Source organism: Hippopotamus amphibius, chromosome X (assembly GCF_030028045.1).
Source record: "Hippopotamus amphibius kiboko isolate mHipAmp2 chromosome X, mHipAmp2.hap2, whole genome shotgun sequence".
Taxonomy (NCBI): Eukaryota; Metazoa; Chordata; class Mammalia; order Artiodactyla; family Hippopotamidae; genus Hippopotamus; species Hippopotamus amphibius.
Genome location: NC_080203.1, coordinates 17,631,356 through 17,654,182, shown reverse-complemented (window position 1 = coordinate 17,654,182; position 22,827 = coordinate 17,631,356). Strand labels below are relative to the sequence as shown.

Below are 22,827 nucleotides of genomic sequence, written 5' to 3'. Positions count from 1 at the left end.
CAACGTGCTGCAACTACTGAAGCCCGTGCACCTAGAACCCATGCTCCACAACAAGAGAAGCCACCGCAATGAGAAGCCTGTGCACCACAGTGAAGAGTAGCCCTCGCTCGCCACAACTAGAGAAAGCCCGTGCACAGTAACTAAGACCCGACACAGCCAATAAATAAAAATAAAGTAAATAAATAAATTTATTTTTTTAAAAAAGAAATAAAGCCTGAAGGCTGGAACTAATATTGATACTAAATGTATGTACCTTCAAGGATGATAGGTGCAAAGTAAAAGTTTTCTATTGTTTGAAGGGAGGGAGAAATGTATAGTGTGGTTATAACTTATGTGTTACATAAAAAAAGAAGCTACAAAGATTGTTGAAGTTTTCAGTACATAGGAACATGTAAGATCACCAGTGCTGCCAAAGAGAATAGGATACAGGCAGTTACTTTTAGCATCAATTCGCCATCCTAGGTAATTATTCTGCTGCTTAATCATCTTTACTAATAAGTGTTCCTTCCTCATTGCCCTAACGGATTAAGAGTCAGGAAATCTCTTTTCTGGTCCTGTCTTAAGTTGATACGCCCTGTGCCTTAGTTTTTCCATTAATAAAGTAACATTTCCTGCAACTTTAAGAACAGTTGAATAGTGTTAAAAGAAAAAAACTCATTGGGAAATTTTGAGCTTGGGGGTGTACGTATCAGTGTTGGTGAAGAGTAAATGTGTTAGAAAGAGAATGCTCTTTCTGTAACACTTCTCACAAAGGGAGAAGGACTTCTCATCTTTCTGTTGCAGCCTTTCCCAAACAGGATCCCGTGAGAGAATTTAAGCCTTGCAGAGAATGATTCAAGTAATTCTTTCCTCGATTTTCCTTAGGATGGTACATAGCTAGTACTATTCTAGATTCATAGCTGATGAGTTAACTCATTCCATAGTCTGGTGGAACTCTGGTGGAGAAAGACTGTGTCTAAAGAGTATCATACCAAGGAAATCGTTAGCTGTGTAAGTGTCTTAATAGAAGTGAGCAAATGAGTTCCTGCCCAAAAGATGAAGGGAAACCAATTATGTTGCTGGCTGTGGAAGGTTACTGGCTGGTGTGCTCAGTGTTGTGTTTTTCATCATCTTTCATTTGCCTTTAAAAGTATGTTAGATAGAAATAGTCTACTTTGTGTTGACTTCTGTTTGATGATTTTCTAATGTGTATATTCTATACAAACAGCCTTTTACAAAGAGGGGGACCCCTTTCTCAAGGACTTCTTATTGGCAATTGACAGGTTAAGACACCCTTTCTTTTTTTTTTTATTATTTTTTTTGGGAAGACACCCTTTCTTAAAATTTATGTTGGAAGTTGTTTTTGTTTGCTGACCTGTTAAGTTAGCAGTAACTTTTTTTTTGTTAATGTTAATACTTTTAATCTTGTGAGGGTGGGATGAAACCAGTTCCCTCATACATTGCTGTATGAAGTAGAGCTGTATGTACTTTTATAGTATCAAATATATCTAGTTAGAGATGAAGTCTAAGTTGCATAGTATACCTCTGAATGGATATACCATGATTACCCTGGAGACCTAAATTCATATTACTTTAAAATATGTTTTTAGGGTCATTTACATTTTATAAAATGTAAGTGTGAGTAAACAAACATGACAGACAGACTAACTTTACTGGTTACCAGAGATATACATGTTAAATTAGTAGCCATTTTTACCTATTCAGTTAATAAGAAAAAAATTGATAATGAAAATAGTTACTGCAGGTAATGGTCTAGTACAGTTGTTCTTAACCGGGGACAATTTTGCACCATGGCCCGCCACCCCCCCCCCCCACCTTGCCCCCTCCATCAACCAGGGGATATTTGACGATGTCTGGGGACATTTTGGTTATCATGAATGAGAGGAGGTTGCTATTGGCATCTAGTGGTTAGAAGCCAGGGATGCTGATAAATATCGTTCAGTACATAGGACAGCACCCACCACCCAACAAATAATTATCTGGCCCCAAATATCAATAACGCCAGGATTGAGAAACCCTGGTGCTGTAAAACTGTATCACTTGTACGTTGTTGTTGACATTGAAATTGGTATTACCTACTCTTTTATATTTTATCTTTTGTCATTATTTATGATAATAAAATTAATGCATTTTTTAATAATTTTTAAATGATTATTTATTTTTGGCTGTGTTGGGTCTTCATTGCTGCGTGCGAGCTTTCTCTAGTTGCGGCGAGCGGGGGCTACTCTTCGTTGTGGTGCGTGGGCTTCTCATTGCAGTGGCTTCTCTTGTTGCAGAGCACGGGCTCTAGGCACGTGGGCTCAGTAGTTGTGGCACACGGGCTTAGTTGCTCCGCAGCATGTGGGATCTTCCTGGACCAGGGATCAAACCTGAGTCCGCTACATTGGCAGGTGGATTCTTAACCACTGTGCCACCAGGGAAGTCCCATTAATGCATGTTTTTTTTTTAATTGAGATACAGTTAACATACAATAAACTGCGTATATTTAGAGCGTACAATTTGGTATCCCAATCTCCCACTTCATTCCCCCCCCAACCCTCCCCACTTTCCCCACTTGGTGTCCATACGTTTGTTCTCTTCATCTGTTTTTAACAAAAATTCAAAATAGTTTACTTAGAAAGTAGAAAATTCCTGAAATTTCAGCTCTCAGAAATAACCGCTCTTAAGGTTTTAATCCAGATTTTTTCCTTTAGGATATTAGTGTACATATAAATATATTAATTTTTAAACAAAAAGCAACATAGCACTATACATATTCTTCTGTAATTTGCTTTTTTCACATGGACATTTTACTATATTGATACCTCCATTATCTTGTTGTATGAATGCACTACAAATTTACCTCTCCAACCCTCTGTTGATTAATATTTGGTATTTTCTAATATTGTATTATTGTGAATAGCACTGCAGTGAACATATTTATGTGTAAATCTCCGTGAATCCTTGAGAGTATTACTGTAGGATATTTTTTAGAAGTAGAATTTCTAGGCCAATGGATATGATCACTAAAAAATTGAGATATAGTCATATTTCTCTCCTAAAATGTAACACAGATCAATTTGAAAGCCAGTGTTCAACATGTAAAAGGAGCCATAGGTATAGTAATACCCTATTTCTAGAAATGTAGCACAGGGAAATTGTCCAAAATTTGTAAAAAGCACAAATATATTCTTTCACACTGTTATTTATAGTAGCAAAAATATTAGAAGCAACTTTTAAACGTCCAACAGTGAGGAAATGGTTAAATAAAGTATTTTATATCCATTTTGACCATTTTTGAAGTTTTAAACCACGGTTAGAGAGACTGTAATAATTCTTATGTCATTGTCAGTTGAAGAAGCAGAATTCAAAACCATATGTTCACTGTGATTACAGCTAAACATGAAATAGCATGCATGTAACCAAAAGAGGGGAAAGAAATACAGAAGGAAAATAAGCGATCTGTCAGGATAGTGGAATTATGGGGTGATTTTCCCCCCTAAATTGTACATTGTATTACTCTCAGGATTTTTTTTTTAAGTATTCATAAAAATGTTGCTGCCTCAAGATAAAATGTTGACTGATGTGGAAAAGATGAGTTAAGATTTCAATCCAGGGACTTCCCTGGTGGTCCAGTGGTTAAGACTCCATGCTCCCAATGCAGGGGGCCCAGGTTCAATCCCTGGTCAGGGATCTAGATCCCACATGCATGCCACAACTAAGAGTTCACATGCCACAACTAAGGAGCAAGCCTGGCGCAACCAAATAAATAAATGTTAAAATTAAAAAAAAAAAAAGATTTCAATCCAGAGGCAAACATTTGACTGAAAAGGAAGAAACAAATCTCTCAATCTGTTCTCAGCGCACCATGCTTTTCCTGTGTTTTTGTACATTTTAATGATTAAAGAATAAAATAATGATTAGTTTGAATCTTGAATTTCCATGAACTAATTCAGGGAAAGCAGTCTCAGGAGGCATGGCATTGATATTTTGTTCCTGCCAGTATTTTGAAAACTGTTGCCAGGCAGAAAGGTTATTGTGGCAATATCCTTTCTTTTCTCCAGCCAGCTGCTGTATTTTCATTCTATAATGTAGTCAAATCTCATTTACAGTTGTGGGGCCCTTTATGTGTAGGTAAGATAGCATGACATTAAAGGCCATTTCCTCTTCACTAAAACAGTATCAGATCTATCAGTCCCAAAATGATCTGGTCACTTTGGAGATTTAAATGCAAATGTTTAAATTTTTCAATTCAGATTGAGTCTCAGAAATTTCTAGATGCCATTACCAGAAATTCATGTTAGAGTCATACTTCAATAAGATAGGTAAAATTAGAAAGTTTTAGCTTGGTCTTAGATTTTGTTTTGTTTTGTTTTGTTTTTTTAGCTTAACCAGGGAGGTATAAAGAGAACTTGGTGTACATGGTATAGCAAGGCCATTTTTTAGCCTTGAACCAGAGAAAACATTGCAGTAACCACAGGGAGAATTCATTATATTCTTAGGAATGTGTTTTTTTCTGCTTCTTTTCTTTGATGTGACTTGTGTGTAATGTCTTTGAGTCTGGATTTATTATAAATACACTGGCACCTCAGTTAACTGAGATGAGAACTGATTTAGTAATGGTTGGCGCTCTTGCCAGAGACCCACTAGCAACAGTGATTTTCTCAGCTGTATTTATTTCCTGGGGCAGCTGTTTTAAAAGAAGTATTTTCAGACCAGGTTCGCACTGTGAGTTCAAGATGGAGAGTGTCCCTGCTAATTGCCTGTCTTGGCCTCTTACAGAGTGACTTTCTTTCAGCAGTTTGAGGTGGAGGACCCAGCTGGGTATGCTAAAAGTACTGTTGAGTGGATTCTAATTCCTTGGAAGACCTTTCAAGCCCTTTTATCTACAAAAGTCCATTTCAGTGAGTGAACAGATAGGAGGCATTGAGCCCATTCTGGTATTCTAAAAGTTGAAAGGGTACTTTAGTCATCTTTTTTTTCCCATAGGAAAAACAAAATGTGACCAGATCGAGTATTGAACAATGTTCTTTATACTCTTACGCCTCTGTTGGAAATACAGGGAATTTGTCATTAGTTTGTTCACATTAGTACATTAGGGCTTTCAGGGACTCTGTACCAGTAAGTCATAAATAGTCACAAAGGAGAGTACTACACAGTATCTTGAGGCTGGAGGAAAAGGCTTGGCCCAACCTTCATAGAGAGGATCTTAAAATGTTCTACCTTCTGAAATTGTCATTTAAGAAAAGCTGAGTTTTCTTGCTAGCTGATCCATTGCAGTGTGTTTTGGTAACCCTTGGTCCTTATTTTGGCGATTCAAATCCTAAGTTTTTGGTTTCTGCCCCTGCTGACTTCATCTTCAAGCTCTACACTAGGTAATTTTTTAAAATTTATTTTATTTTTTTGGATAATGTTTTAAAAGTAAAAGTTTCTTCTAGCAGTAAGAACCATCTCTCTTTTGTAGCTCAATAGTAGCATACCAGCCAGCTGGAGACAACAGCCACACCTTTGATGTTACAGCCATGTTCAAGTCTATTGGGATTTTCCTTGGAATCTTCAGTGGCTCTTTCGCGATGGGTGCTGCTACTGGAGTGGTGACAGCTTTAATATCCTTTTATTATATTTATCTTATTAACTTCACAGAGTAATTGAAAACTGTATTCCGTGGTCTCCACTAGTTCCATAATTGACGTTGTATTATAATTATTAACCTTATAAACAAGTACTTGGTTTGAAAACATTAGACAATCATCTTTACTAATAAATAAATGAAAGAGTTTCATTGTTTTGTGTAGAGCTTCATGCACTCAAACACTCACTACATAATTCAAATTAGACACAGTGACCCTTTGGAGGTGAATTTTAAGGTTGTAGACTAAATTGATATAAAGGTAGATATATTCCAAAGCGCCTCTGTGTGTTCTGTGCGGCTGTTCAGCCTGGCAGTCTTTTGCTCTTCGTTTAATAGGACAAATAAGAATGTATGACCTTGATGCCAGTTGAACAAAATAAGGTTTCCGGGTTAGGATAGCTGGGAGTTCATCTCAGCTCTCACTGATTTTAACCTTCTGCTCTTGAGTCCTACACGCTGACACTAGTTTGCTATTAGAAATATTGAGCAAGTCATTCTTGTATTCATTCTAAAAAAAGCTTTTCTTATAGTTTTACTTTCATAAGATAAAATATAATAGAGAACAATAGTTTAATAAATGGATCTAAATTTTCTGTTATTGGGTTCTTTAAGTGCAAATATCCCTAAAATTCTGGAACTTCAGTTTTCCTTTTTATATGAATCTTTTCATTCTTCAAAAAAAATTCTTGATTGCCTGCTACATGCCACAAAGGTAAACAAGACAGGTGTGGCCTCTGCCTTTTGGAGCTTCTGATGTAGAAGCATTGACACTTCACCTCGTGGGACCTCAGTGTAGGAAGGTAGAGGGCGGGGACAGCAGGGAAGATGAGTGGGGCTTGATCTCTAAACAGCTTCCAGCTCTAAAACTTCTAAGGTACTTTCATATAAAACAAGTACTTTTTGTAAGAATATATTCATTTTCTATACTGCAGCTTTGTGGTGGAAAAAACTTGGCTTAGGGCTTTTTACAGATGAACTGAGGCATAAAAGGACAGTGGAAAGAGTTCTGAAGAGGGACCAGGACAGATAGTATCTCTTCCTGAGCATAATTTCCTTGAGGCACTTAATTTAATCTTTGTGTTGTAGTACACATTTGTGGATGTGAATGTAGACTCCGGCCTGAGATTTTACGCAGCTTGACACAGGCCCTTCCACTGGCAACTAACAAGTACTTATTAGACTAGTATGAGTGATTGACATGCCTCAGTTTCTTCCTCATAGGATACTCTATGTCACAGAAGTGTTAGAGGGTTAAATAAACATGAAATCTCATGGAAGTGACATATTTTTTAATAGCTGTAAATTGCTATCATTATGAAAGCTGTCTTGCTTTGGGTCACAAATTAATAGTTGCCATGTTGTGTATCTGATTTGTCTCTCCTATCCTTTACTGTCATGTCTGTTCTTTACTGCATGGTTTCTAGCAAGGCATGTGATACCCATAAAACAAGTGGATGGACTAAGCTGTAGGACTTCCTCACGGAAGGGAAGGCTACTGACTCCTTAGTACAGTGCTTGTATTCAGAGTTTCTTCACTTTGGTACCTCTTCATTCTGTGACCTTTGTGTTAGAGACTGGAGAACGCTTCTTTTGCTTTTATGCTTGCCTTGCTTCGACTATTATTTTTTCTAGTCATGCTTGTGTATTATGAGATTTTGTTATCAACCTTGACAGTCTTACGTGACAAAGTTCACCAAATTACGAGAGTTCCAGTTGTTGGAGACAGGCCTGTTCTTCTTGATGTCGTGGAGTACCTTCCTCTTGGCTGAAGCATGGGGTTTCACAGGTAGATTACTTTCTCCTTTTAATTGTAAACCCTTGCAAGGAGTGACTTAGCCAGTGATGTTTTTTTAGTATGGGTGGACCAACTCCTCTAGTGTTTGAACACTCTTATTCGGGTTGGGGTTTATGCTGTCACTTTGGAATGTAAAAGATTTTCAGTGGAAGCGGTTCCTCTCAACAAAGTAAGTCACAACTGAACATTTTAACACTAAGCATCTAATTTACTCCTATAAAATAAGAGCCTCAGTATAAAAGTTGGGAACTCTCCTTTTATATGAACTTGGAACTTGTTGTTTTTATAGGTGTGGTTGCAGTGTTGTTTTGTGGCATCACACAGGCCCATTATACATACAATAATTTGTCCACGGAGTCTCAGCATAGAACTAAACAGGTAAGAGAAACTTTATAGTTTGTGAATAAACTTTTCCTCCTTGCGGTAGAACAAATTTTTTTTCACTGAAAAATTATCTTTGTTCTGTTCAAAGTGATGTCTGCTCATTTCAGCTTCTCTTCTGTTGACTCCAGAAATAGATGGGGTTGGCAGATTGAAGGGTGACAGCTTTTGAAGGGTGACAGCTTTTAGGGTAGAGATAGGTCAGCAGAATAGCCAGAGGCTGTTATTATTGTGGCTCCAGTGGTCAGTCTGTTTCCTTTCCTTGTTTTCCTCATTTAATGGCTTTTTTTCTTCCAGTTTTATTGAGATATAATTGGCATACAGCACTGTCTACGTTTAAGGTATACAGAGTAATGATTTGACTTACATACATCATGAAATGGTGACCACGTCATCTCATATAGATGCAAAATTAAAGAAATAGAAAAAAAATTTTTTCTTGCGATGAGAGCTCACAGGATTTACTCTCTTAGAAACATTCATGTATAACATACAGCAGTGTTAATTATATTTATCATGTTGTACATTACATCCCTAGGACTTATTTATCTTGTAACTGGAAGTTTGTACCTTTTGACCACCTTCATCCAATTCTCCCTCTCCCCACCACCTGCCACTGGTAACCACAAATCAGATCTCTTTCTGTATGAGTTTGTTTGTTTGTTTTTGAAGTAAATTGACCTACAACACTGTGTTAGTTCCTGTTATACAACATTGTGATTTGGTTTTTCTATGCATTTCAAACTGATCACCATGATAAATCTAGTTACCATCTGTCACCGTACAAAGATATTATATAGTTTTTGAGTATATTCCCCACACTGTACATTTCATCCCTATGACTCATTTATTTTGCAACTTGAAATTTGTACCCCTTAATCTCCATCATCTATTTTTTCCTCCCCCCAACCCAGTCCCCTCTGGCCACCACCTGTTTGTTCTCTGTATTTGTAACTCTGTTTCTGTTTTGTTATATTTCTTTTTTTTTTTGGTTTTTAGATTCTACATATAAGTGAAATCACATAGTATTTGTCTTTCTCTGACTTATTTCACTTAGCATAATGCCGTCTAGGTCCATCCATGTTGTTGCAAATGGCAAGATTTCATTCCTTTTCATGGTCGAGTGATATTCCATTGTGTGTGTGTGTGTGTGTGTGTGTGTGTGTGTGTGTGTGTGTGTGTGCGCGCACCACATCTTCTTTATCCATCTATTGATAGGCAGTCAGGTTGCTTCCATATCTTGGCTATTGTAGATAATGCTGCATTGAACATTGGGATGCATGTATTTGCTGACCTCTGAAGTTCAAATGCATTTTATGCGCCCCCCCACCACATTTACTGTTTTTGACATCATATTTTACATCCTTTTGTTTTGTATATCTCTTAGCTACTTATTGCAGATACAGATTATTTTGCTACTTTTGTCTTTTAACCTTCCTAGTAGCTTTATATGTGGTTGATTTATTACCTTTACTGTATATTTGCCTTTACCAATTAAAATTTCTCCTTTTGTAATTTTCATGCTTCTAGTTGTGGCCTTTTCATCACAGTGCTGTGAATAGGTGGAGGTGGGCAGGCAGCAAGGCAGGGTAGAGAGCACAAGACTATAATGTGTAAGCCTTGACTCCCTCAATGAGGGCTAGGACCTGTGTGAAGAGTGAACTCACATGGCAGGGTGGCGTTGCGAGAGTTGTCATGAAGCACCCTGTGCCAGGATGAAAGGATGTGAACTGGATCTCACAGCCTGTCATGAGGGAGGTGGCTTGGAACTGCCATATTCAGAGATTCATTGGGTGGGGGTGTAGAAGATGGGAGTGGCAGGGTTGCCACTTAGGGTCCTTTCACAGCTTTATGGATGGGAAGTGATGAAAGTTAGACTAAGGCTGAGGTAGCGACAGCCAAGAACATTCCAAAATAAGAATTGGCAGGGTTTGGAGGATGAGGATAAGAATGACTGAATATGGAGACTGAAGAAAGGAAGCTGATTGGGGAAGTGAAGGGGTAACATTTCTAGCTTTTTCTGTAGGACCAGAAATGTCATCTCTACACTTGCTCTCCTCTGAATCACGTGTTTTGGGGGACAAACGTGAACATTATGTATTTGAAGCATCTGTGTCAATATCTTAGCCATACTCATGTTTTCAAATTATGTAACTTTATTTATTTACTGGACTAACCTTTTAAATTTTCGTTTCAGTTGTTTGAGCTTCTCAATTTCTTGGCAGAGAATTTCATCTTCTCCTACATGGGACTGACACTGTTCACCTTCCAGAACCATGTCTTTAACCCGACATTTGTAGTAGGAGCATTTGTATCCTTTCTTATGTGTTCTGTTTTGGAAACTTCTTTTTATGTTGAGATTTGCACGTATTTTCTGGAGGGGTGATTGATAAGAATACACTTAAATATATAAAATTTTCCTCTGAGTAAAGCAAATAAGGATTTCAACTCTTTTATCTTTTCTAGTTGATTTCCATTTTCGTTTATGGCACAAATAATACTGACAGATTGAAATGACAGAAAAAAAGTCTCCTACCATTCTGCCAACCTCAAAAGATAAAACTATTTGTCCTCTATTACTGAAGGGAAGAAAAAGATATTGGATGGTGGGGAGCAGTTTGCAGTCTGTGCCACAGGGCAGTACTTGAAAAATGGAAGAAAGCTCGCCCACCTCTCTCTCCTTCTCCCTCCCCCTCCCTCCTTCCCTCTCTCTCTCACATTGGGTTTTTAAAACCCAGCTGAAACGGAGAGGCTGATTACATGAAAGAGAGCAATCAGTAGTGCCAGCCTCGTGACAAGACAGGAGGAGATGGAATCCAGAGCACGTGGGGAGGGATGGGCCTTCAGTGGGAGGAAGCACAGCTCTGCCATTGTTCCAGAAGAGGGCAGGAGAGGGTAGGGTATGTAGAGATAAAGGTACATTTGCAAGATGGCGTTCCTGTCTGATTACTTCTATTTTTATCTGTAAAGTAGGAGATGAGATCATCTGCTAAAAGTGAGATAGGAGCAGGTGGCCTATCAGGTATATACTATATAACAAATGACACTACAATTTGGCAGCTTAAAACAACAAATATGTGTTATTTCACACAGTTTCTGAGAGTCAGGAATCCAGGAACAGCTTAACTGGCTGCTTTCTGGTTCAAGGATCCCTCATGAGGTTGTAGTCTTGCTCTGGGCTGGGACTGCACTCTCTCGAGACTTGACTGGAGATGGAGGAGCCACCCCGAGCTCACTGCCACGGCCTTAGCTGGAGGCTTCAGTTCTTTTCCACATGGACCTCTGCAGGGGGCAGCTCACAACACCGCTTCCCCCAGAGGAGGTGAGCTGAGAGAGCACCAAGATGAAGGCCAAAGTGCCTCTTATGAGCTAATCTTGGAGGTGATGTACCATCATCCCTTCTGCCATTTTCTATTGGTCACACAGACAAACCCTGGTACAGTGTGAGTGGAGACTACACAAGGGTGTGATTACTAGGGACCCTCTAGGAGGCTGGCTCCCATAGGTGATAGGAGTTTTGAGGAAAAGGTTTGGAAATAGTTGTTGCAGAGAATGGGAAAGCGAGTTGACCAAAGGAATGCAGTAGAATCACTGAGCAGTGTTAGGGACCCATTTGAGTTTGAGGAATAAGTATTAACAGTAGAATCAGTCTGCCCTGTTGTTTGACTTTGTCCAGGAGTATTTAGCTTATAAGCATGGAGAAAATAGATAGCTGAATCCATCTGAGTTTGGAGTTTTGTCAAGTCAGTGCAATGAAAACAGAGTGAATGCAGGGTATTGGAATGAGTTTTATTAAGATGTGGCTAAAAAAGGAAATGAAGAAGGGAGAGGACTAATTGATGGAAAAGTACAGAGATCTTTGGACTGGCGGTCCCAGTGAGGTGGAATAATTATCCAGGATAGAGGAACATGAAACATGAAAAGAGAGATTGTGGTTAAAGAGAGGGATGTTTGAATTAGTGATTTTCAAAAGAAGTACTGTTTTTAAAAAAACCACCTCAGAATGAAGATTCTGCCAAAAGAGATTGGCAGAAATGTTTCTTTAATTAAAACTCTAAGTAGGATCTGTGTTAGAAAGTGAGGTATTACTGAAATGCCATTCTGCAGTCTTAGTGTTCTGAGAATGAACTTCAGGCAAAAAAAAGATAAAGCCTTATTCATGAGAGAAGAACGTTAGCTGGAAAACTCCCATTAGATCAGTAACTTCATATCCTGCTAGTCTGAGAAATTTTTTGAGCAGTCGAGTGGCTTGATCCACTATACTTATCCAGAAACAAGGCTAAATATTCTCTATAGGTTTCTGAGTCTGTTAGGAATTGAAGTTCCTCATTACGGAATCCTACCTTGGAAACTGACTCTTACCAGGAGAGAGTTGTTCTCTTGCTGGCTGTATTCGTTAAGATATAGGTTTTGTTTCATGTGGCAATGACCCAAGTTAACAGAGGTTTAAAGAAAATAGAAGTGTATTTCTTTCTTGTGTGAAACTCTGGGCTGGTGTGGCAAGCTCTGCTCCACAAAGTCATCAGGGACTCAAGCAGCCTTGCGACCCTCTTTAGGGAGTTGTTCTTAGGGCCCCAGGTGGCTCACCCCCATGTCTGCCGATTCCCTTTGAGTACTCTAGCCAGAATATGCACACATCACTTCCGCCTAACATCTATGGGCTACACCTCCCAGCAGGAGGCTGGGTGCCTACATACTCAGATGAAAATTGGAGGTGACAGGGAGGAGTATCTACTACTATCAAGGGAAGGAAAAATAGATATTGGGGATATAACTAGCAGTTGCTGCCATAGTGGCCCACATGTTTTGTTGTTACTATTTTATTTTCTTGTTTATTGTTTTTTTTTTTTCAGGGAATCACTGTTTTTAATAACCTTTGGAGTCTAGAATAGTTTTAGATTACAGAAAAATTATGAAAACAAATAGTTCTCATGTGCCCCACACTCAGTGTCCCCTATTATTAGCATCTTACATTAGCATGGCATGGTTGTCACAATGAATCAACCAGTATTGATACATTATTATTAACTGAAGGTCATACTTTATTCAGATCCCCAGAGTTTTTCCCTAATGTCCTTGTTCCAGTCCAAAGTCCCATGCAGGCTGCCACATTTCATTGAGGCGTCATGCCTGTGGAGGTTCCAGTTGACTGTGACAGTTTCTCAGATATTCCTTGTTTTTGATGACCTTTGACAATTTTGAGGGGGTGATGGTCTGGTATTTTGCAGAATGCCCCACAATTGGAATTTGCCTCATGTTTTTCCCGTGGCAAGACTGGGCTTGTGCCTTCTTTGGGAGGAAGACCACGGAAGTAAGGTGCCATTCTCATCACATCCCATCAAGGGCACATACTTATTAGCATGTTAATAATGTTGGTGTCAGTCTTAATCACTTGACCTGGGTATTGTTTTTCAGGTTGCTCCATTGTAAAGTTACTCATCCCCCCCCCACACTTTCTATGTTGTGCTGCTTAGAAAGAGAGTCACTACAGGGAGCCACACTTAGGGGCTGGGGAGTTCAGCTCCACCTCCTCAAAGACAGAGTATCTAGAAAATTATTTGAAATTCTTTCCACAGGAGATTTCTCTGGTCTCCCCCATTTATTGTTTTAAGCTATCATTTATTTATATCAGCACAAACTCATTGATATTTATTTTATACTTTAGATTATAATACCGTACTTTTAAAATTGTGTTGCTTGAACTGTTCCAGCTTTGGCCACTAGAAGCTCTTTCAGTGGGCTCCTGTGTCCCTTGTAGTTTTTTTGTTTTGTTTTGTTTTTTGATTTTTGTGAGTGCTTCCTCACTTTCTAGAACTACAAGATGCTTCAGGCTCATCTTATATGTTTTCTGCCCCAGCCCTAGAATCAGCCATTTCTCTAAGGAGCCCTGGTTCCTTTTATTGGGGAATGGTATTAGAAACCAAGATCTGGGCTCTAGGTATGCTCAGTGCTATTGAGTGTCCTGGCTTCTAAGCCCTTCCAGCTGACAGAGAAGGAATATGTATGTATGTATATTCTGTATATATGTGTATCTATAAACAGTTACATAGGTAGCCATCTGTATTTCTGTTAAGCCAGATACCAATGTCTCCAACTCTAATCTGCTACCACATGGGTCATTCTAGCCTCCTCCTCTGCTGATTAGTGAATCCCCATTCCAACAGTGGGAAACCTGTCTCCCACCTTCTACCATCCATTACTTAACTGTTCCATTCCAGCATGCATAACAGTATAAGGATTGTTACCCAGTGCTCCCATGGGAAACAGCTTTATCAATGAGCATGTAATGCTTTTGTGCACTTCCTTTTGCCTGCAGTCTTACAAACTCCACCCATTTCCAAAGTTACTTAGATCAGCACTGTTTTCCCCCACCTTCTCTTGTTTTTAATCTTAGATTTTCCTTTATATTCCTTCAGAAAATGAGGTGGAGACTGTATTGTAACCCCTGAAACCAAAATTGTATTTGTAAAGCAAGAGTCTCTATAGACAGCAAACTGGAGAAGAAGACACTAAAATTCTAGTTAAAACCATTCTTAATTCCCATTAAGCCTTCCCTTTGAAGCAGGCTGAAAGTATAAACTCAGAGGAATACATCAAGGCTAGCAGGAATTTCAGTGGCCTGAGGTGTTTGAGCTGCCCTTTGTTCTAAGGAAGCAAGGGCAAGTTTAGCCAGTATTAGTTTCCCCTACCAACGTTGACAATTAAGATGAACTAGCCTATTATATTAGTAATCTTAAGATTATGCCAAAGAAACTCTGTTTTTAAACATGTTCCTATTCCTCTAATGGATTTCCTATATCTTAGACCTGCGCTGTCCAATTTGGTAGCAACTAACCACATGTAATTTTTTAAATTTAAGTTAGTTAAAATGCAATTAAATGAAAATTCCAGTCACACTAGCCACACTTCAGGCACTCACCATGTTGGACAGTGCAAATATAGAAGTGTCATGGCAGAAAGTTCCTTTGGAATTGTGCTGTGTCAGACAGCAGAATCTAAAGACTGTGTGTTAGAAACTGAGCTCCCTGAGCTAGTGGTTCACCATCTTGAATGTATAGTCTAAGTAATGTTAACAATAAAATAATTATCCTTAACCTATTAATAATTTTAGATTGCTATTTTCTTGGGAAGAGCTGCCAATATTTACCCCTTGTCCCTCTTACTTAATTTGGGTAGAAGAAGTAAGATTGGCTCAAATTTTCAACACATGATGATGTTTGCTGGTAAGTTATATCTCCCTTTCTTGCTTACTCTAAGAAACAACTCACAGTGCATACACCAGCTTGATCTTAGACGGAAATGATATGCTGGTAATATGAGACTCCCTTAAACATTGAAGTTGCAACCTCCAATAGAAAATTCTTTTTAAATGTGCCCCATTCCCTTCTGTGGGAATTTGTCATGTTCTGGTTCCAAATTCCTGGTTCAGAACTATGTCACGCATAGTGGAAGAGGTAGGGAGGAACACATATTCACCCAAAAGCCTGTATGTGAATGTTTATGGCAATTCTGTTCATAATTGCCAAAACCTAGAAACAGCCCAATTGTCTGTCTTCCAGTGAGTGAGGGAATACGTGAACTGTGCTACATCCATGCCAGGGAATACGCTTCAGCACCGAAACGAACCAGCTAGTGATACACACAGCAACACACATGCACCTCAGAGGCATTGTGCTGTGTGCAAGAAGCCAGGCTCAAATGGTTACATCCCGTGTTCTGTTCATACACCATTCTCAAAAAGACAAAAACCCAGCAATACAGAGCAGATCAGTGGTTGCCAGGGGTTTGGTAGGGTGAGGAGAGGTTAGACTAAGAAGACAGTAGCATAAGGAATTTGGGAGAGGGGCAGTGAAACCGTTCTGTGTCTCACTGGTTGTAGAGGTCACACACCTGTATGCATTTGTCAAAACTCTTGGAACCGTACACCCAAAAGAATGAACTTCAGTGTAAGTAAATTTTAAAGTAGATTTCAAAAAAAACTGTTAAATGACCAGTGCCTATAAGTATCATCTACTAATTCGTTTTGTATTTGTATGTATGTACTTATGTATGTTAAAATAGATTATGTATTCATTCATGCTCTTCTAAGGTCTCAGAATGTGGCCTGTTTCTCTGAATTTGTGAAGCTCACATTGTCCGTCTTCCGTTCCCTTGTAGGCCTTCGTGGTGCAATGGCATTCGCCTTGGCCATTCGAGATACTGCCACTTATGCCCGGCAAATGATGTTCAGCACCACACTTCTGATTGTGTTTTTTACTGTGTGGGTATTTGGTGGTGGCACCACTGCCATGCTGTCGTGCTTGCATATAAGGTAAATAGTGACTGGGGGGACCACCTCATTTTAATATTAAAATATAATTTGGGTTATTTTTCTTTTAATCATGAGAGAGTTTTAAGCTTTGACACATCCCTAATATTTCATTTGTTCTTTTTAAAAAGTATATAACACGTGGTGCAGGAAAAAATGGAAATATGCAAAAGAAGAATAAAAACTGTTGTTAGTACTTTGAGAGATGTCTTGCCAGACCTCTTGCTGTGCTTTATGTATTTTTTGTTAACCAAAAGGGGCAACACTACAGGTACTCTTGTAAACTAATTTTTAAACGTAATATAGCATGAACATTTATGTTAGTAAATATCATTATTTTAATGGCTACATATGTTATAATTTATTAACCAAATCCCTACCATTGGACTTTTGTATTGTTTCTAGGATTTTTCTGTTACAGCTAACAATTGAGGATTTTGCTCTTACTGTTACCGTTAACAGTGTGAACGTTTGTAAATGCATACACCATTGTGCACTTGTCTAGTTTCTTAGGATGCATTCCTGGAAGTGGAATTGCTTGGTCAAGGGATATGCATATATTTAAGGCTCCGTATCACCAGACTGGATCAAAAATTTTCTTTCTATCTGCAGCATATGAGACAGTCCAGTTTATTCCAACCCCAGTCAACAACTAGATGTTGTCATTCTTTCTCATCTTCATGATCAGCATTGTTTCTGACCTGACAATCTACAGCCAGGGTTGTGAGGTCTTAGTCTTGAATGCACACTAGGTAACATATTCAGTTGGAAAGTTCCCTTGTATCTCAAGAGTTCTGCATTTGTTTCCATGGGTACAGCAGTCTATGTTGCGAAAGCCTTTGTAGATTTTACTTCTGTGTTTGACTGTAACTTCATAGACCTTAAGAGCTACTGAGCTCCCAGAATGTGTAAGGTTCATTAGAGACAACAGTATTTCACATCTTATAGAATATGTCCTCCATGTTTTTTTCATTCTATTATGCCTTTCTTTTAACGCTCTAAATAGCAACCAGCCGTAAATGACTTTGAATGTTATTGTCTCTCTCCCTTTACTGTTCAGATCCCTTTCTTACAATTCCTGTACTGTGTAGATAATTGAAAATATACCAAAATAATGTTCTTGTAACCCTGATTATTACTTCAGGGAGGACCTGGCATTTGTTGAGCACCTACCATGTGCTGGGCATTGTGCTAAGTGAATTTTACATATTTATCTAATCACAGCCACTCCATTTTATAAGTGAGGAAATAGAGGCTTAGAAAGTTTCTAAGTTATTCAAGGTCATACGTGCCATTAAATGGTGGACAGAGGAGCCTCCAGCCGCACTTAATTTCTCCTAGACTGCTGCAGCAAGAAATGAAGGTGGTCCATTTTGGAAGGATTGAACTCCTTTTTTTTTCCTCAAGAGCTTGTAAATCAAGGCTCTTCCTTATTCTAAGAACAAAACTAAATGTAAGATAATTTAGGAAAAATAACACTCTTAAGTGGAGTCTCAGTGTTTAAGTAGTATCAGTTCTCTTCCCTGCCTTCCACACAAACCAAACCAAATACCCCCACTTACCCCCCTGCCCCCCCAAAAGAAAACCCTACAAAAACCTACCTATTCACATAAAATCGAATCCACTTCACCAGCTTTGCAAGCTCTTTGGCCCCATCTTGCCCATACTGTAGCATGGTCTGGCATTCAGTTGTACCTGTTACCTTGCAGTCTTAGGTTACTCTTGTTACTGTTGTTGTTGTTATTGTTTGGGGGTTTTTTGGCCTCTTTGCAAACAGAGACTGGAATTTGTTTCTCTTACCTCCCCCCAAATTTGTCTAGTACAATTGTGAGGATACCAAAAAGTCCTTCAGATTTAAGATTCATGCAGGATTAGACTTGACTTTGAGTTCTTGCCCCTTCATTTAGTAATTCTGTGATCTTGAGCAAGTTCTTTAACCTTTCTAAGCCTCAGTTTTCATTTGTAATGTGTGTGGCAGTACCTCCCTCCCAGGGTTGTTGTAAGGATTCAGTGAGCTAATGTCTGTAAAGCTCTTAGCACAGCACTTGAAATGTCCCTTTTATTCATTCGATAAATACTGATTGCACACCAAGCGTGTGCCATGGCGCTCTAACTTAGTGGTTCTTAGCTGGGAGTGATTGTTCCCGACGCCCAGAGACAGCTGGCAATGCCTGGAGACATTTTTGATTGTCACAATCTAAGAGAGGAGGCTGCTACTGGTGTCTCATTGGTAGAGGCCAAGGATACTGCTGGACATGCTACAGTGCACAGAGCAGCCCTCACAACACAGAATAATCTGGACCAAGATGTTAGTAATGCAAAGGTGAAGAGAGCCTGGTCTGGAGAAGTGCAGTGATAGTAATAAGAAAGCAAAGGTCCCCGGTCTCATAAAGTCTATACTGTAGTGGGAGAAGACAGATAGTAAACTAGCAAGAAATAAAGATGACAGTTTTAGATGATGCTAAATGCTATGATGACAAACAAGGTACTATGATAGTAGCTGGTGATAGAGTGTATTTTATAGGTGGAGATCAAGCAAGGTCTCTCTGAGGTTACATTTGAGCTCAGTCTACCTGAGTGACAAGATAATGCCAGTTAAACAGTGAGCAGGAAGAAGAGCAGTCCAGGCAGAGGGGAAAGCTAGTGCAAAGGCCCTGAGGCAGGAACAGACTTAGCCTGTTGAATGAAACGAAAAAAAGCCCACCTAGCTGGAATATAGTGACCAAAGGGTAGGTAGGAAACGAGGTGGGCAAGATCCTTTGGGCAGGGGTTGGCAAACGTGTCCCGTAAAGGGCCAGAGAGTAATATTGTAGGCTTTGGAGGCCATACGGTCTCTGTCTCAACTACTCAACTCCAGTGTGAAAGCCCCCACAGACGATACGAGAATCAGTTGCCGTGGCTGTGTTCCCACAAGACTGTATTCACAAAAGCAGGTGGTGCACTGAATTGGCCTGTGGGCTGTAGTTTGTAGACTTCTGCTATCAGGTCTTGCAGGACACGGTAAGGAGTTTGGATTTTAAAATCCAATTGGCAGTCTTGTAGGATTTTTTTTTTTTTATTATTTTTTTTTTTTTATTTTTTTTTATTTTTTGGCACACGGGCTTCGTTGCTCCGTGGCATGTGGGATCTTCCTGGAGCTGGGATCGAACCCATGACCTCTGCATTGGCAGGCGGATTCCTAACCACTGCGCCACCTAGGAAGCCCAGTCTTGTAGGATTTGAAAGCAAGAAAGTGACATGATCTGTCCTGTTGTGTGGACAGCCAGCTAGCTCTTCCTATATCCTTTGTCATAGTTCGTGACAGTCACCTGTGGCTCCTTGTCATTTATCACACATACTTTGCATTTCTCCATCTCTGAGCCTTTGCTCAACTGTTGCCTCTGCCTGGAATTCTCTTTCACTCCCAAGAAATGACACAGCTCAAATGCCTCCTCCTTTTGCCCTCTTCTTTTCTATCAGAACCACTCTTCTGTCTGCTTAACATGGGGTACTTCTATTACAGCACTTATCTCAATCAGCCTTGTAATAATGCTGTTGTTATAAGAGCTCCCATTTAGAGAACGTTAATGATGTATCAGACTCTGTTTTAAAGTCTTTAGACACATTTTCTTGTTTAATCCTTGCAGCAACTCTGTGTGGGGGCTATCACCCCCATTTTCCAGGTGATAGAACTGCGGTTCACAGGGCCGCATAACTTGACTGAGTTCAAACAGCTAGAAAGGAGCTGAAGTCAGGTTGGGACCCAGCTCTCCCGGATCGCAAAGCCCTTGGGGATTACACTCTAGTTATGTCTGTCTCCCCCACTAGTCTGTGAGTTCCTTGAGGGACGGGCCATGTCTAACTCACGTCTATGCCCTGTGCTTAGCACAGTGCCTGGCAGATAATAATTGCTCTGATACATGTTTATGACACTGACTTGGCCTCCAATACCGTTCCATCTGAAAATTACAAATGTGCTGTCTTCAAGACCACTAGATGTCACTTGAGATGCACAAATGTGATTAGAACTTAATATGGCTAAGAAGATATGAAACAGCTTCTGGCCATCTTAACAAGGAAGAAATGAACATTTCTTTGAATTCTGAATCTGGTCATGGCCATCTGTTTTCAAGTCTTTGGCCCTGATCCACTTGCCTTCCAGATAAGGTCATGCATCTTTGTCCTCCCTTCGGTGTTACTGGGCTGCTCCTGCTACAGCTTCTCACGCTGCTGTTTTTTCTGTGTTGTCTGTAGCAGTGACCTTAGTCCATAAACATTTGAGCACCTATTGTGTATCAGGTACTGTGCTAGACTCTGGGGATACAGAGATGAATTGGCACATGGCCTTTACCCTCAAGGAGCTCACAGTCTATTGGGGGAGACTGACAGGTAAATAACTATACTCTACTGTGCTAAGTATTATAATAAAGGAATCTAGAAAGTGCTGTAACACCTCAGAGGAAAAATGATCCCGCCTGAAGGGGCCATAAAATGGTTCCTTTGGAACTTGAAAAAGGAGGAGAAAAAAAATAAGGGGCAGTACATTTCCGATAGGGGGAACAGCACGAGCAGAGGCGTGGAGGCTCAGGAGAGGACAGGATCTGGGGAGAGGAGCAGTTGGGTCTGGCTAGCAGCGGGTATGTGGGTGAGGATGAGGGGAAAGCTAGGCTGGAGTGGTGGGGGTTGCTAGTTTGTAGAGTCTTGCATGCCACACAAAGGACTTTAGATTTGACCCTCTGGGTTGCAAGCTGCTCTCAGAGTCTTTTGTCAGGGGAATAAGCCAATGAGTTCTCGGTTTGAGACAGCTAACTCTAGGGGAGAGCCTGGCAGCTGGGCAACCTTACAGCCAGTTGCTCCCCATGAGTCAGAGTGAGGCCCGAGCTTGAGCAGTTGGAAAGGAGAGAAGATCTGGGAAACAGTTTAGAGGAAGAATGAACAGAGTTGGTGAGGGCTCATATTGAGGAGGTAGAGGAGTCAAAGAGAGCTTCTTCATAATGAAGCTGTTCCCTGGGATACGGAAAACGGATAAAAAAGAATTAAGTAGAACCACGGCTAATGTCTATCCATTAGCCTGTGAGGGAAAAAATCCTGTAATTGGACCCTCTCTTCAGTCATCATAACAGAATGTTGCCATGAGAGCTGAGAGGTCTGAAAACATTCAGCTCCCTCCTGGAACTGCACTAGGCCAGCCTTGTGTTTAGAACTACCTTGGAGTTCTTATGTAGCCACTGGGGCGATGCTGCTTTCCCTGACTCCTGCTTATAGTGGCCTTACGGTCAGAGAAGAAAAAGTTATGTTTCTGAAACTGTTAAGTGGGATTGGATTGCAGGAAGAGAATATTAGTAGACCCCGCTTGCCTTAGGGTCCAAGCTGTTGCTAAGGAAAGTGGCAGGAACCAAAAGTCTACATCAACAGCCATCAAGAAGCACGAAAATATTAACCATTCCTTAGCTTCTGTGTTAAGAAAAGTAGTTGCCTGACAATGCACGTATGTGAATACACCATTTCTTTTTTGACTTCAAGATCTCATTTACCTTTTGTGTTTCTCCTTTAGGGTTGGGGTTGATTCAGACCAAGAACATTTGGTAAATATGCATTTGTGTCATCTCTGGCATTTCTGTCAAATGTGCAGTCGCTTGGAAAGAAAACATATCTCCTGTAGACTTCATGCCACTGTTATTTAGATCCTGTCCTATTTGCATCAGCTTTTAACTGACATCATTCCTGGCTTTTCTCACTGCTCGATAGAGACAAAACCAAATTTTAGGCAGCACGTGGTTATCAAGGGTGACAGCTCTCCTATCTGTGGGCCAACCTGGGCTTTGGCCACAGACGAGAGCAGTCCCTTAAGCACTCCTGGGTTTTCAAGTGACTGCTCTGGCACGAGGAGCCTTTTTCCACTTTGATTTGCGCATGAAGGCTTGTCTCTGATGTAAGCCCCACTCCAGCTGCTCTTCCTGTGTAACTTTCAAATTGGATGACCAGCAGCTGCCCTTGAGAGCTGCCCGGAAGCTTTGGACTCTTCAGCCAATCTTCCCTGCTCTTCAAGAGAATGTGCTTTCTTACCCTGTGCCTTAGCCTTGCCCGCAGTTCCTTACTTACTTCCACGTGTCACATTCTCAGTTGTTCCTCTGAACCTGAACCTGGTAGACTTGAGTGCATTGTAACTCAGTGCCTTCCCTAGACTGACCACCCTTTTCTGATATTTTCCCTCCACTTTTTAATGCTTGCTGAGTGAATATGTGCCTCTGCCCTAGACGTGAGATGGGAAATCACAGAAATGAGGTTTTTGAAGATGGAAAGCATCTCTTTAAAAACACAGTTCTTTTTCTTGTCTGAAACAAGCCCCGGTCTATTTGTCCTCAGAGTGTAGTAAAAAAAAAATTATCAGATTCATTTCCTGAATGCTAATTTTGCTAGCTATTGAGTGATGAGTGTGTATGTAACATAGTAAGTACTTGCCTCTTTTGTGGTCAGAACCTTAAAGTGTAATTTCATAGGCTTGAAATACTTATACAGCCAGACTGGAGAAATTCCCATGATGCCAAGCTGCTGAGGTAGTTTCCAAGGGGTAATAGCACGTCGGTGCCTCCACCCCCATTTCCAAACAAGAATAGTTACCAAACAGCTCCCCAGACAAGTGCTTGATCACCATCTGCATGTCTCCACCTGCTGTGTCCCCTCTGTCACCACAGAGGACAAATGGAAATGGAGTGACAGGGAGAGAGCCAGATAGGGGAGTACCAGCTGTGA

The 22,827-nt window shown here is 40.2% G+C and overlaps 1 protein-coding gene and 1 non-coding gene across 3 annotated transcripts in view; both read left to right on the top strand.

Moving 5' to 3' along the window:
* The window catches only part of SLC9A6 (solute carrier family 9 member A6), a 54,371-nt gene that overhangs the window by 17,405 nt on the left and 14,139 nt on the right, over positions 1 to 22,827 (top strand). For both annotated transcript variants that reach the window (XM_057718295.1, XM_057718294.1), the window contains exons 7-13: positions 5,444 to 5,585; positions 7,292 to 7,397; positions 7,696 to 7,784; positions 9,985 to 10,098; positions 14,899 to 15,010; positions 15,945 to 16,098; positions 21,629 to 21,659. In XM_057718295.1, coding sequence (XP_057574278.1) covers positions 5,444 to 5,585; positions 7,292 to 7,397; positions 7,696 to 7,784; positions 9,985 to 10,098; positions 14,899 to 15,010; positions 15,945 to 16,098; positions 21,629 to 21,659 — 748 coding nt within the window. The remainder of the gene's footprint in view (positions 1 to 5,443; positions 5,586 to 7,291; positions 7,398 to 7,695; positions 7,785 to 9,984; positions 10,099 to 14,898; positions 15,011 to 15,944; positions 16,099 to 21,628; positions 21,660 to 22,827) is intronic.
* TRNAW-CCA (transfer RNA tryptophan (anticodon CCA)) lies at positions 3,601 to 3,673 on the top strand. Its single transcript has one exon. It is a non-coding gene; the product is annotated as a tRNA-Trp (tRNA).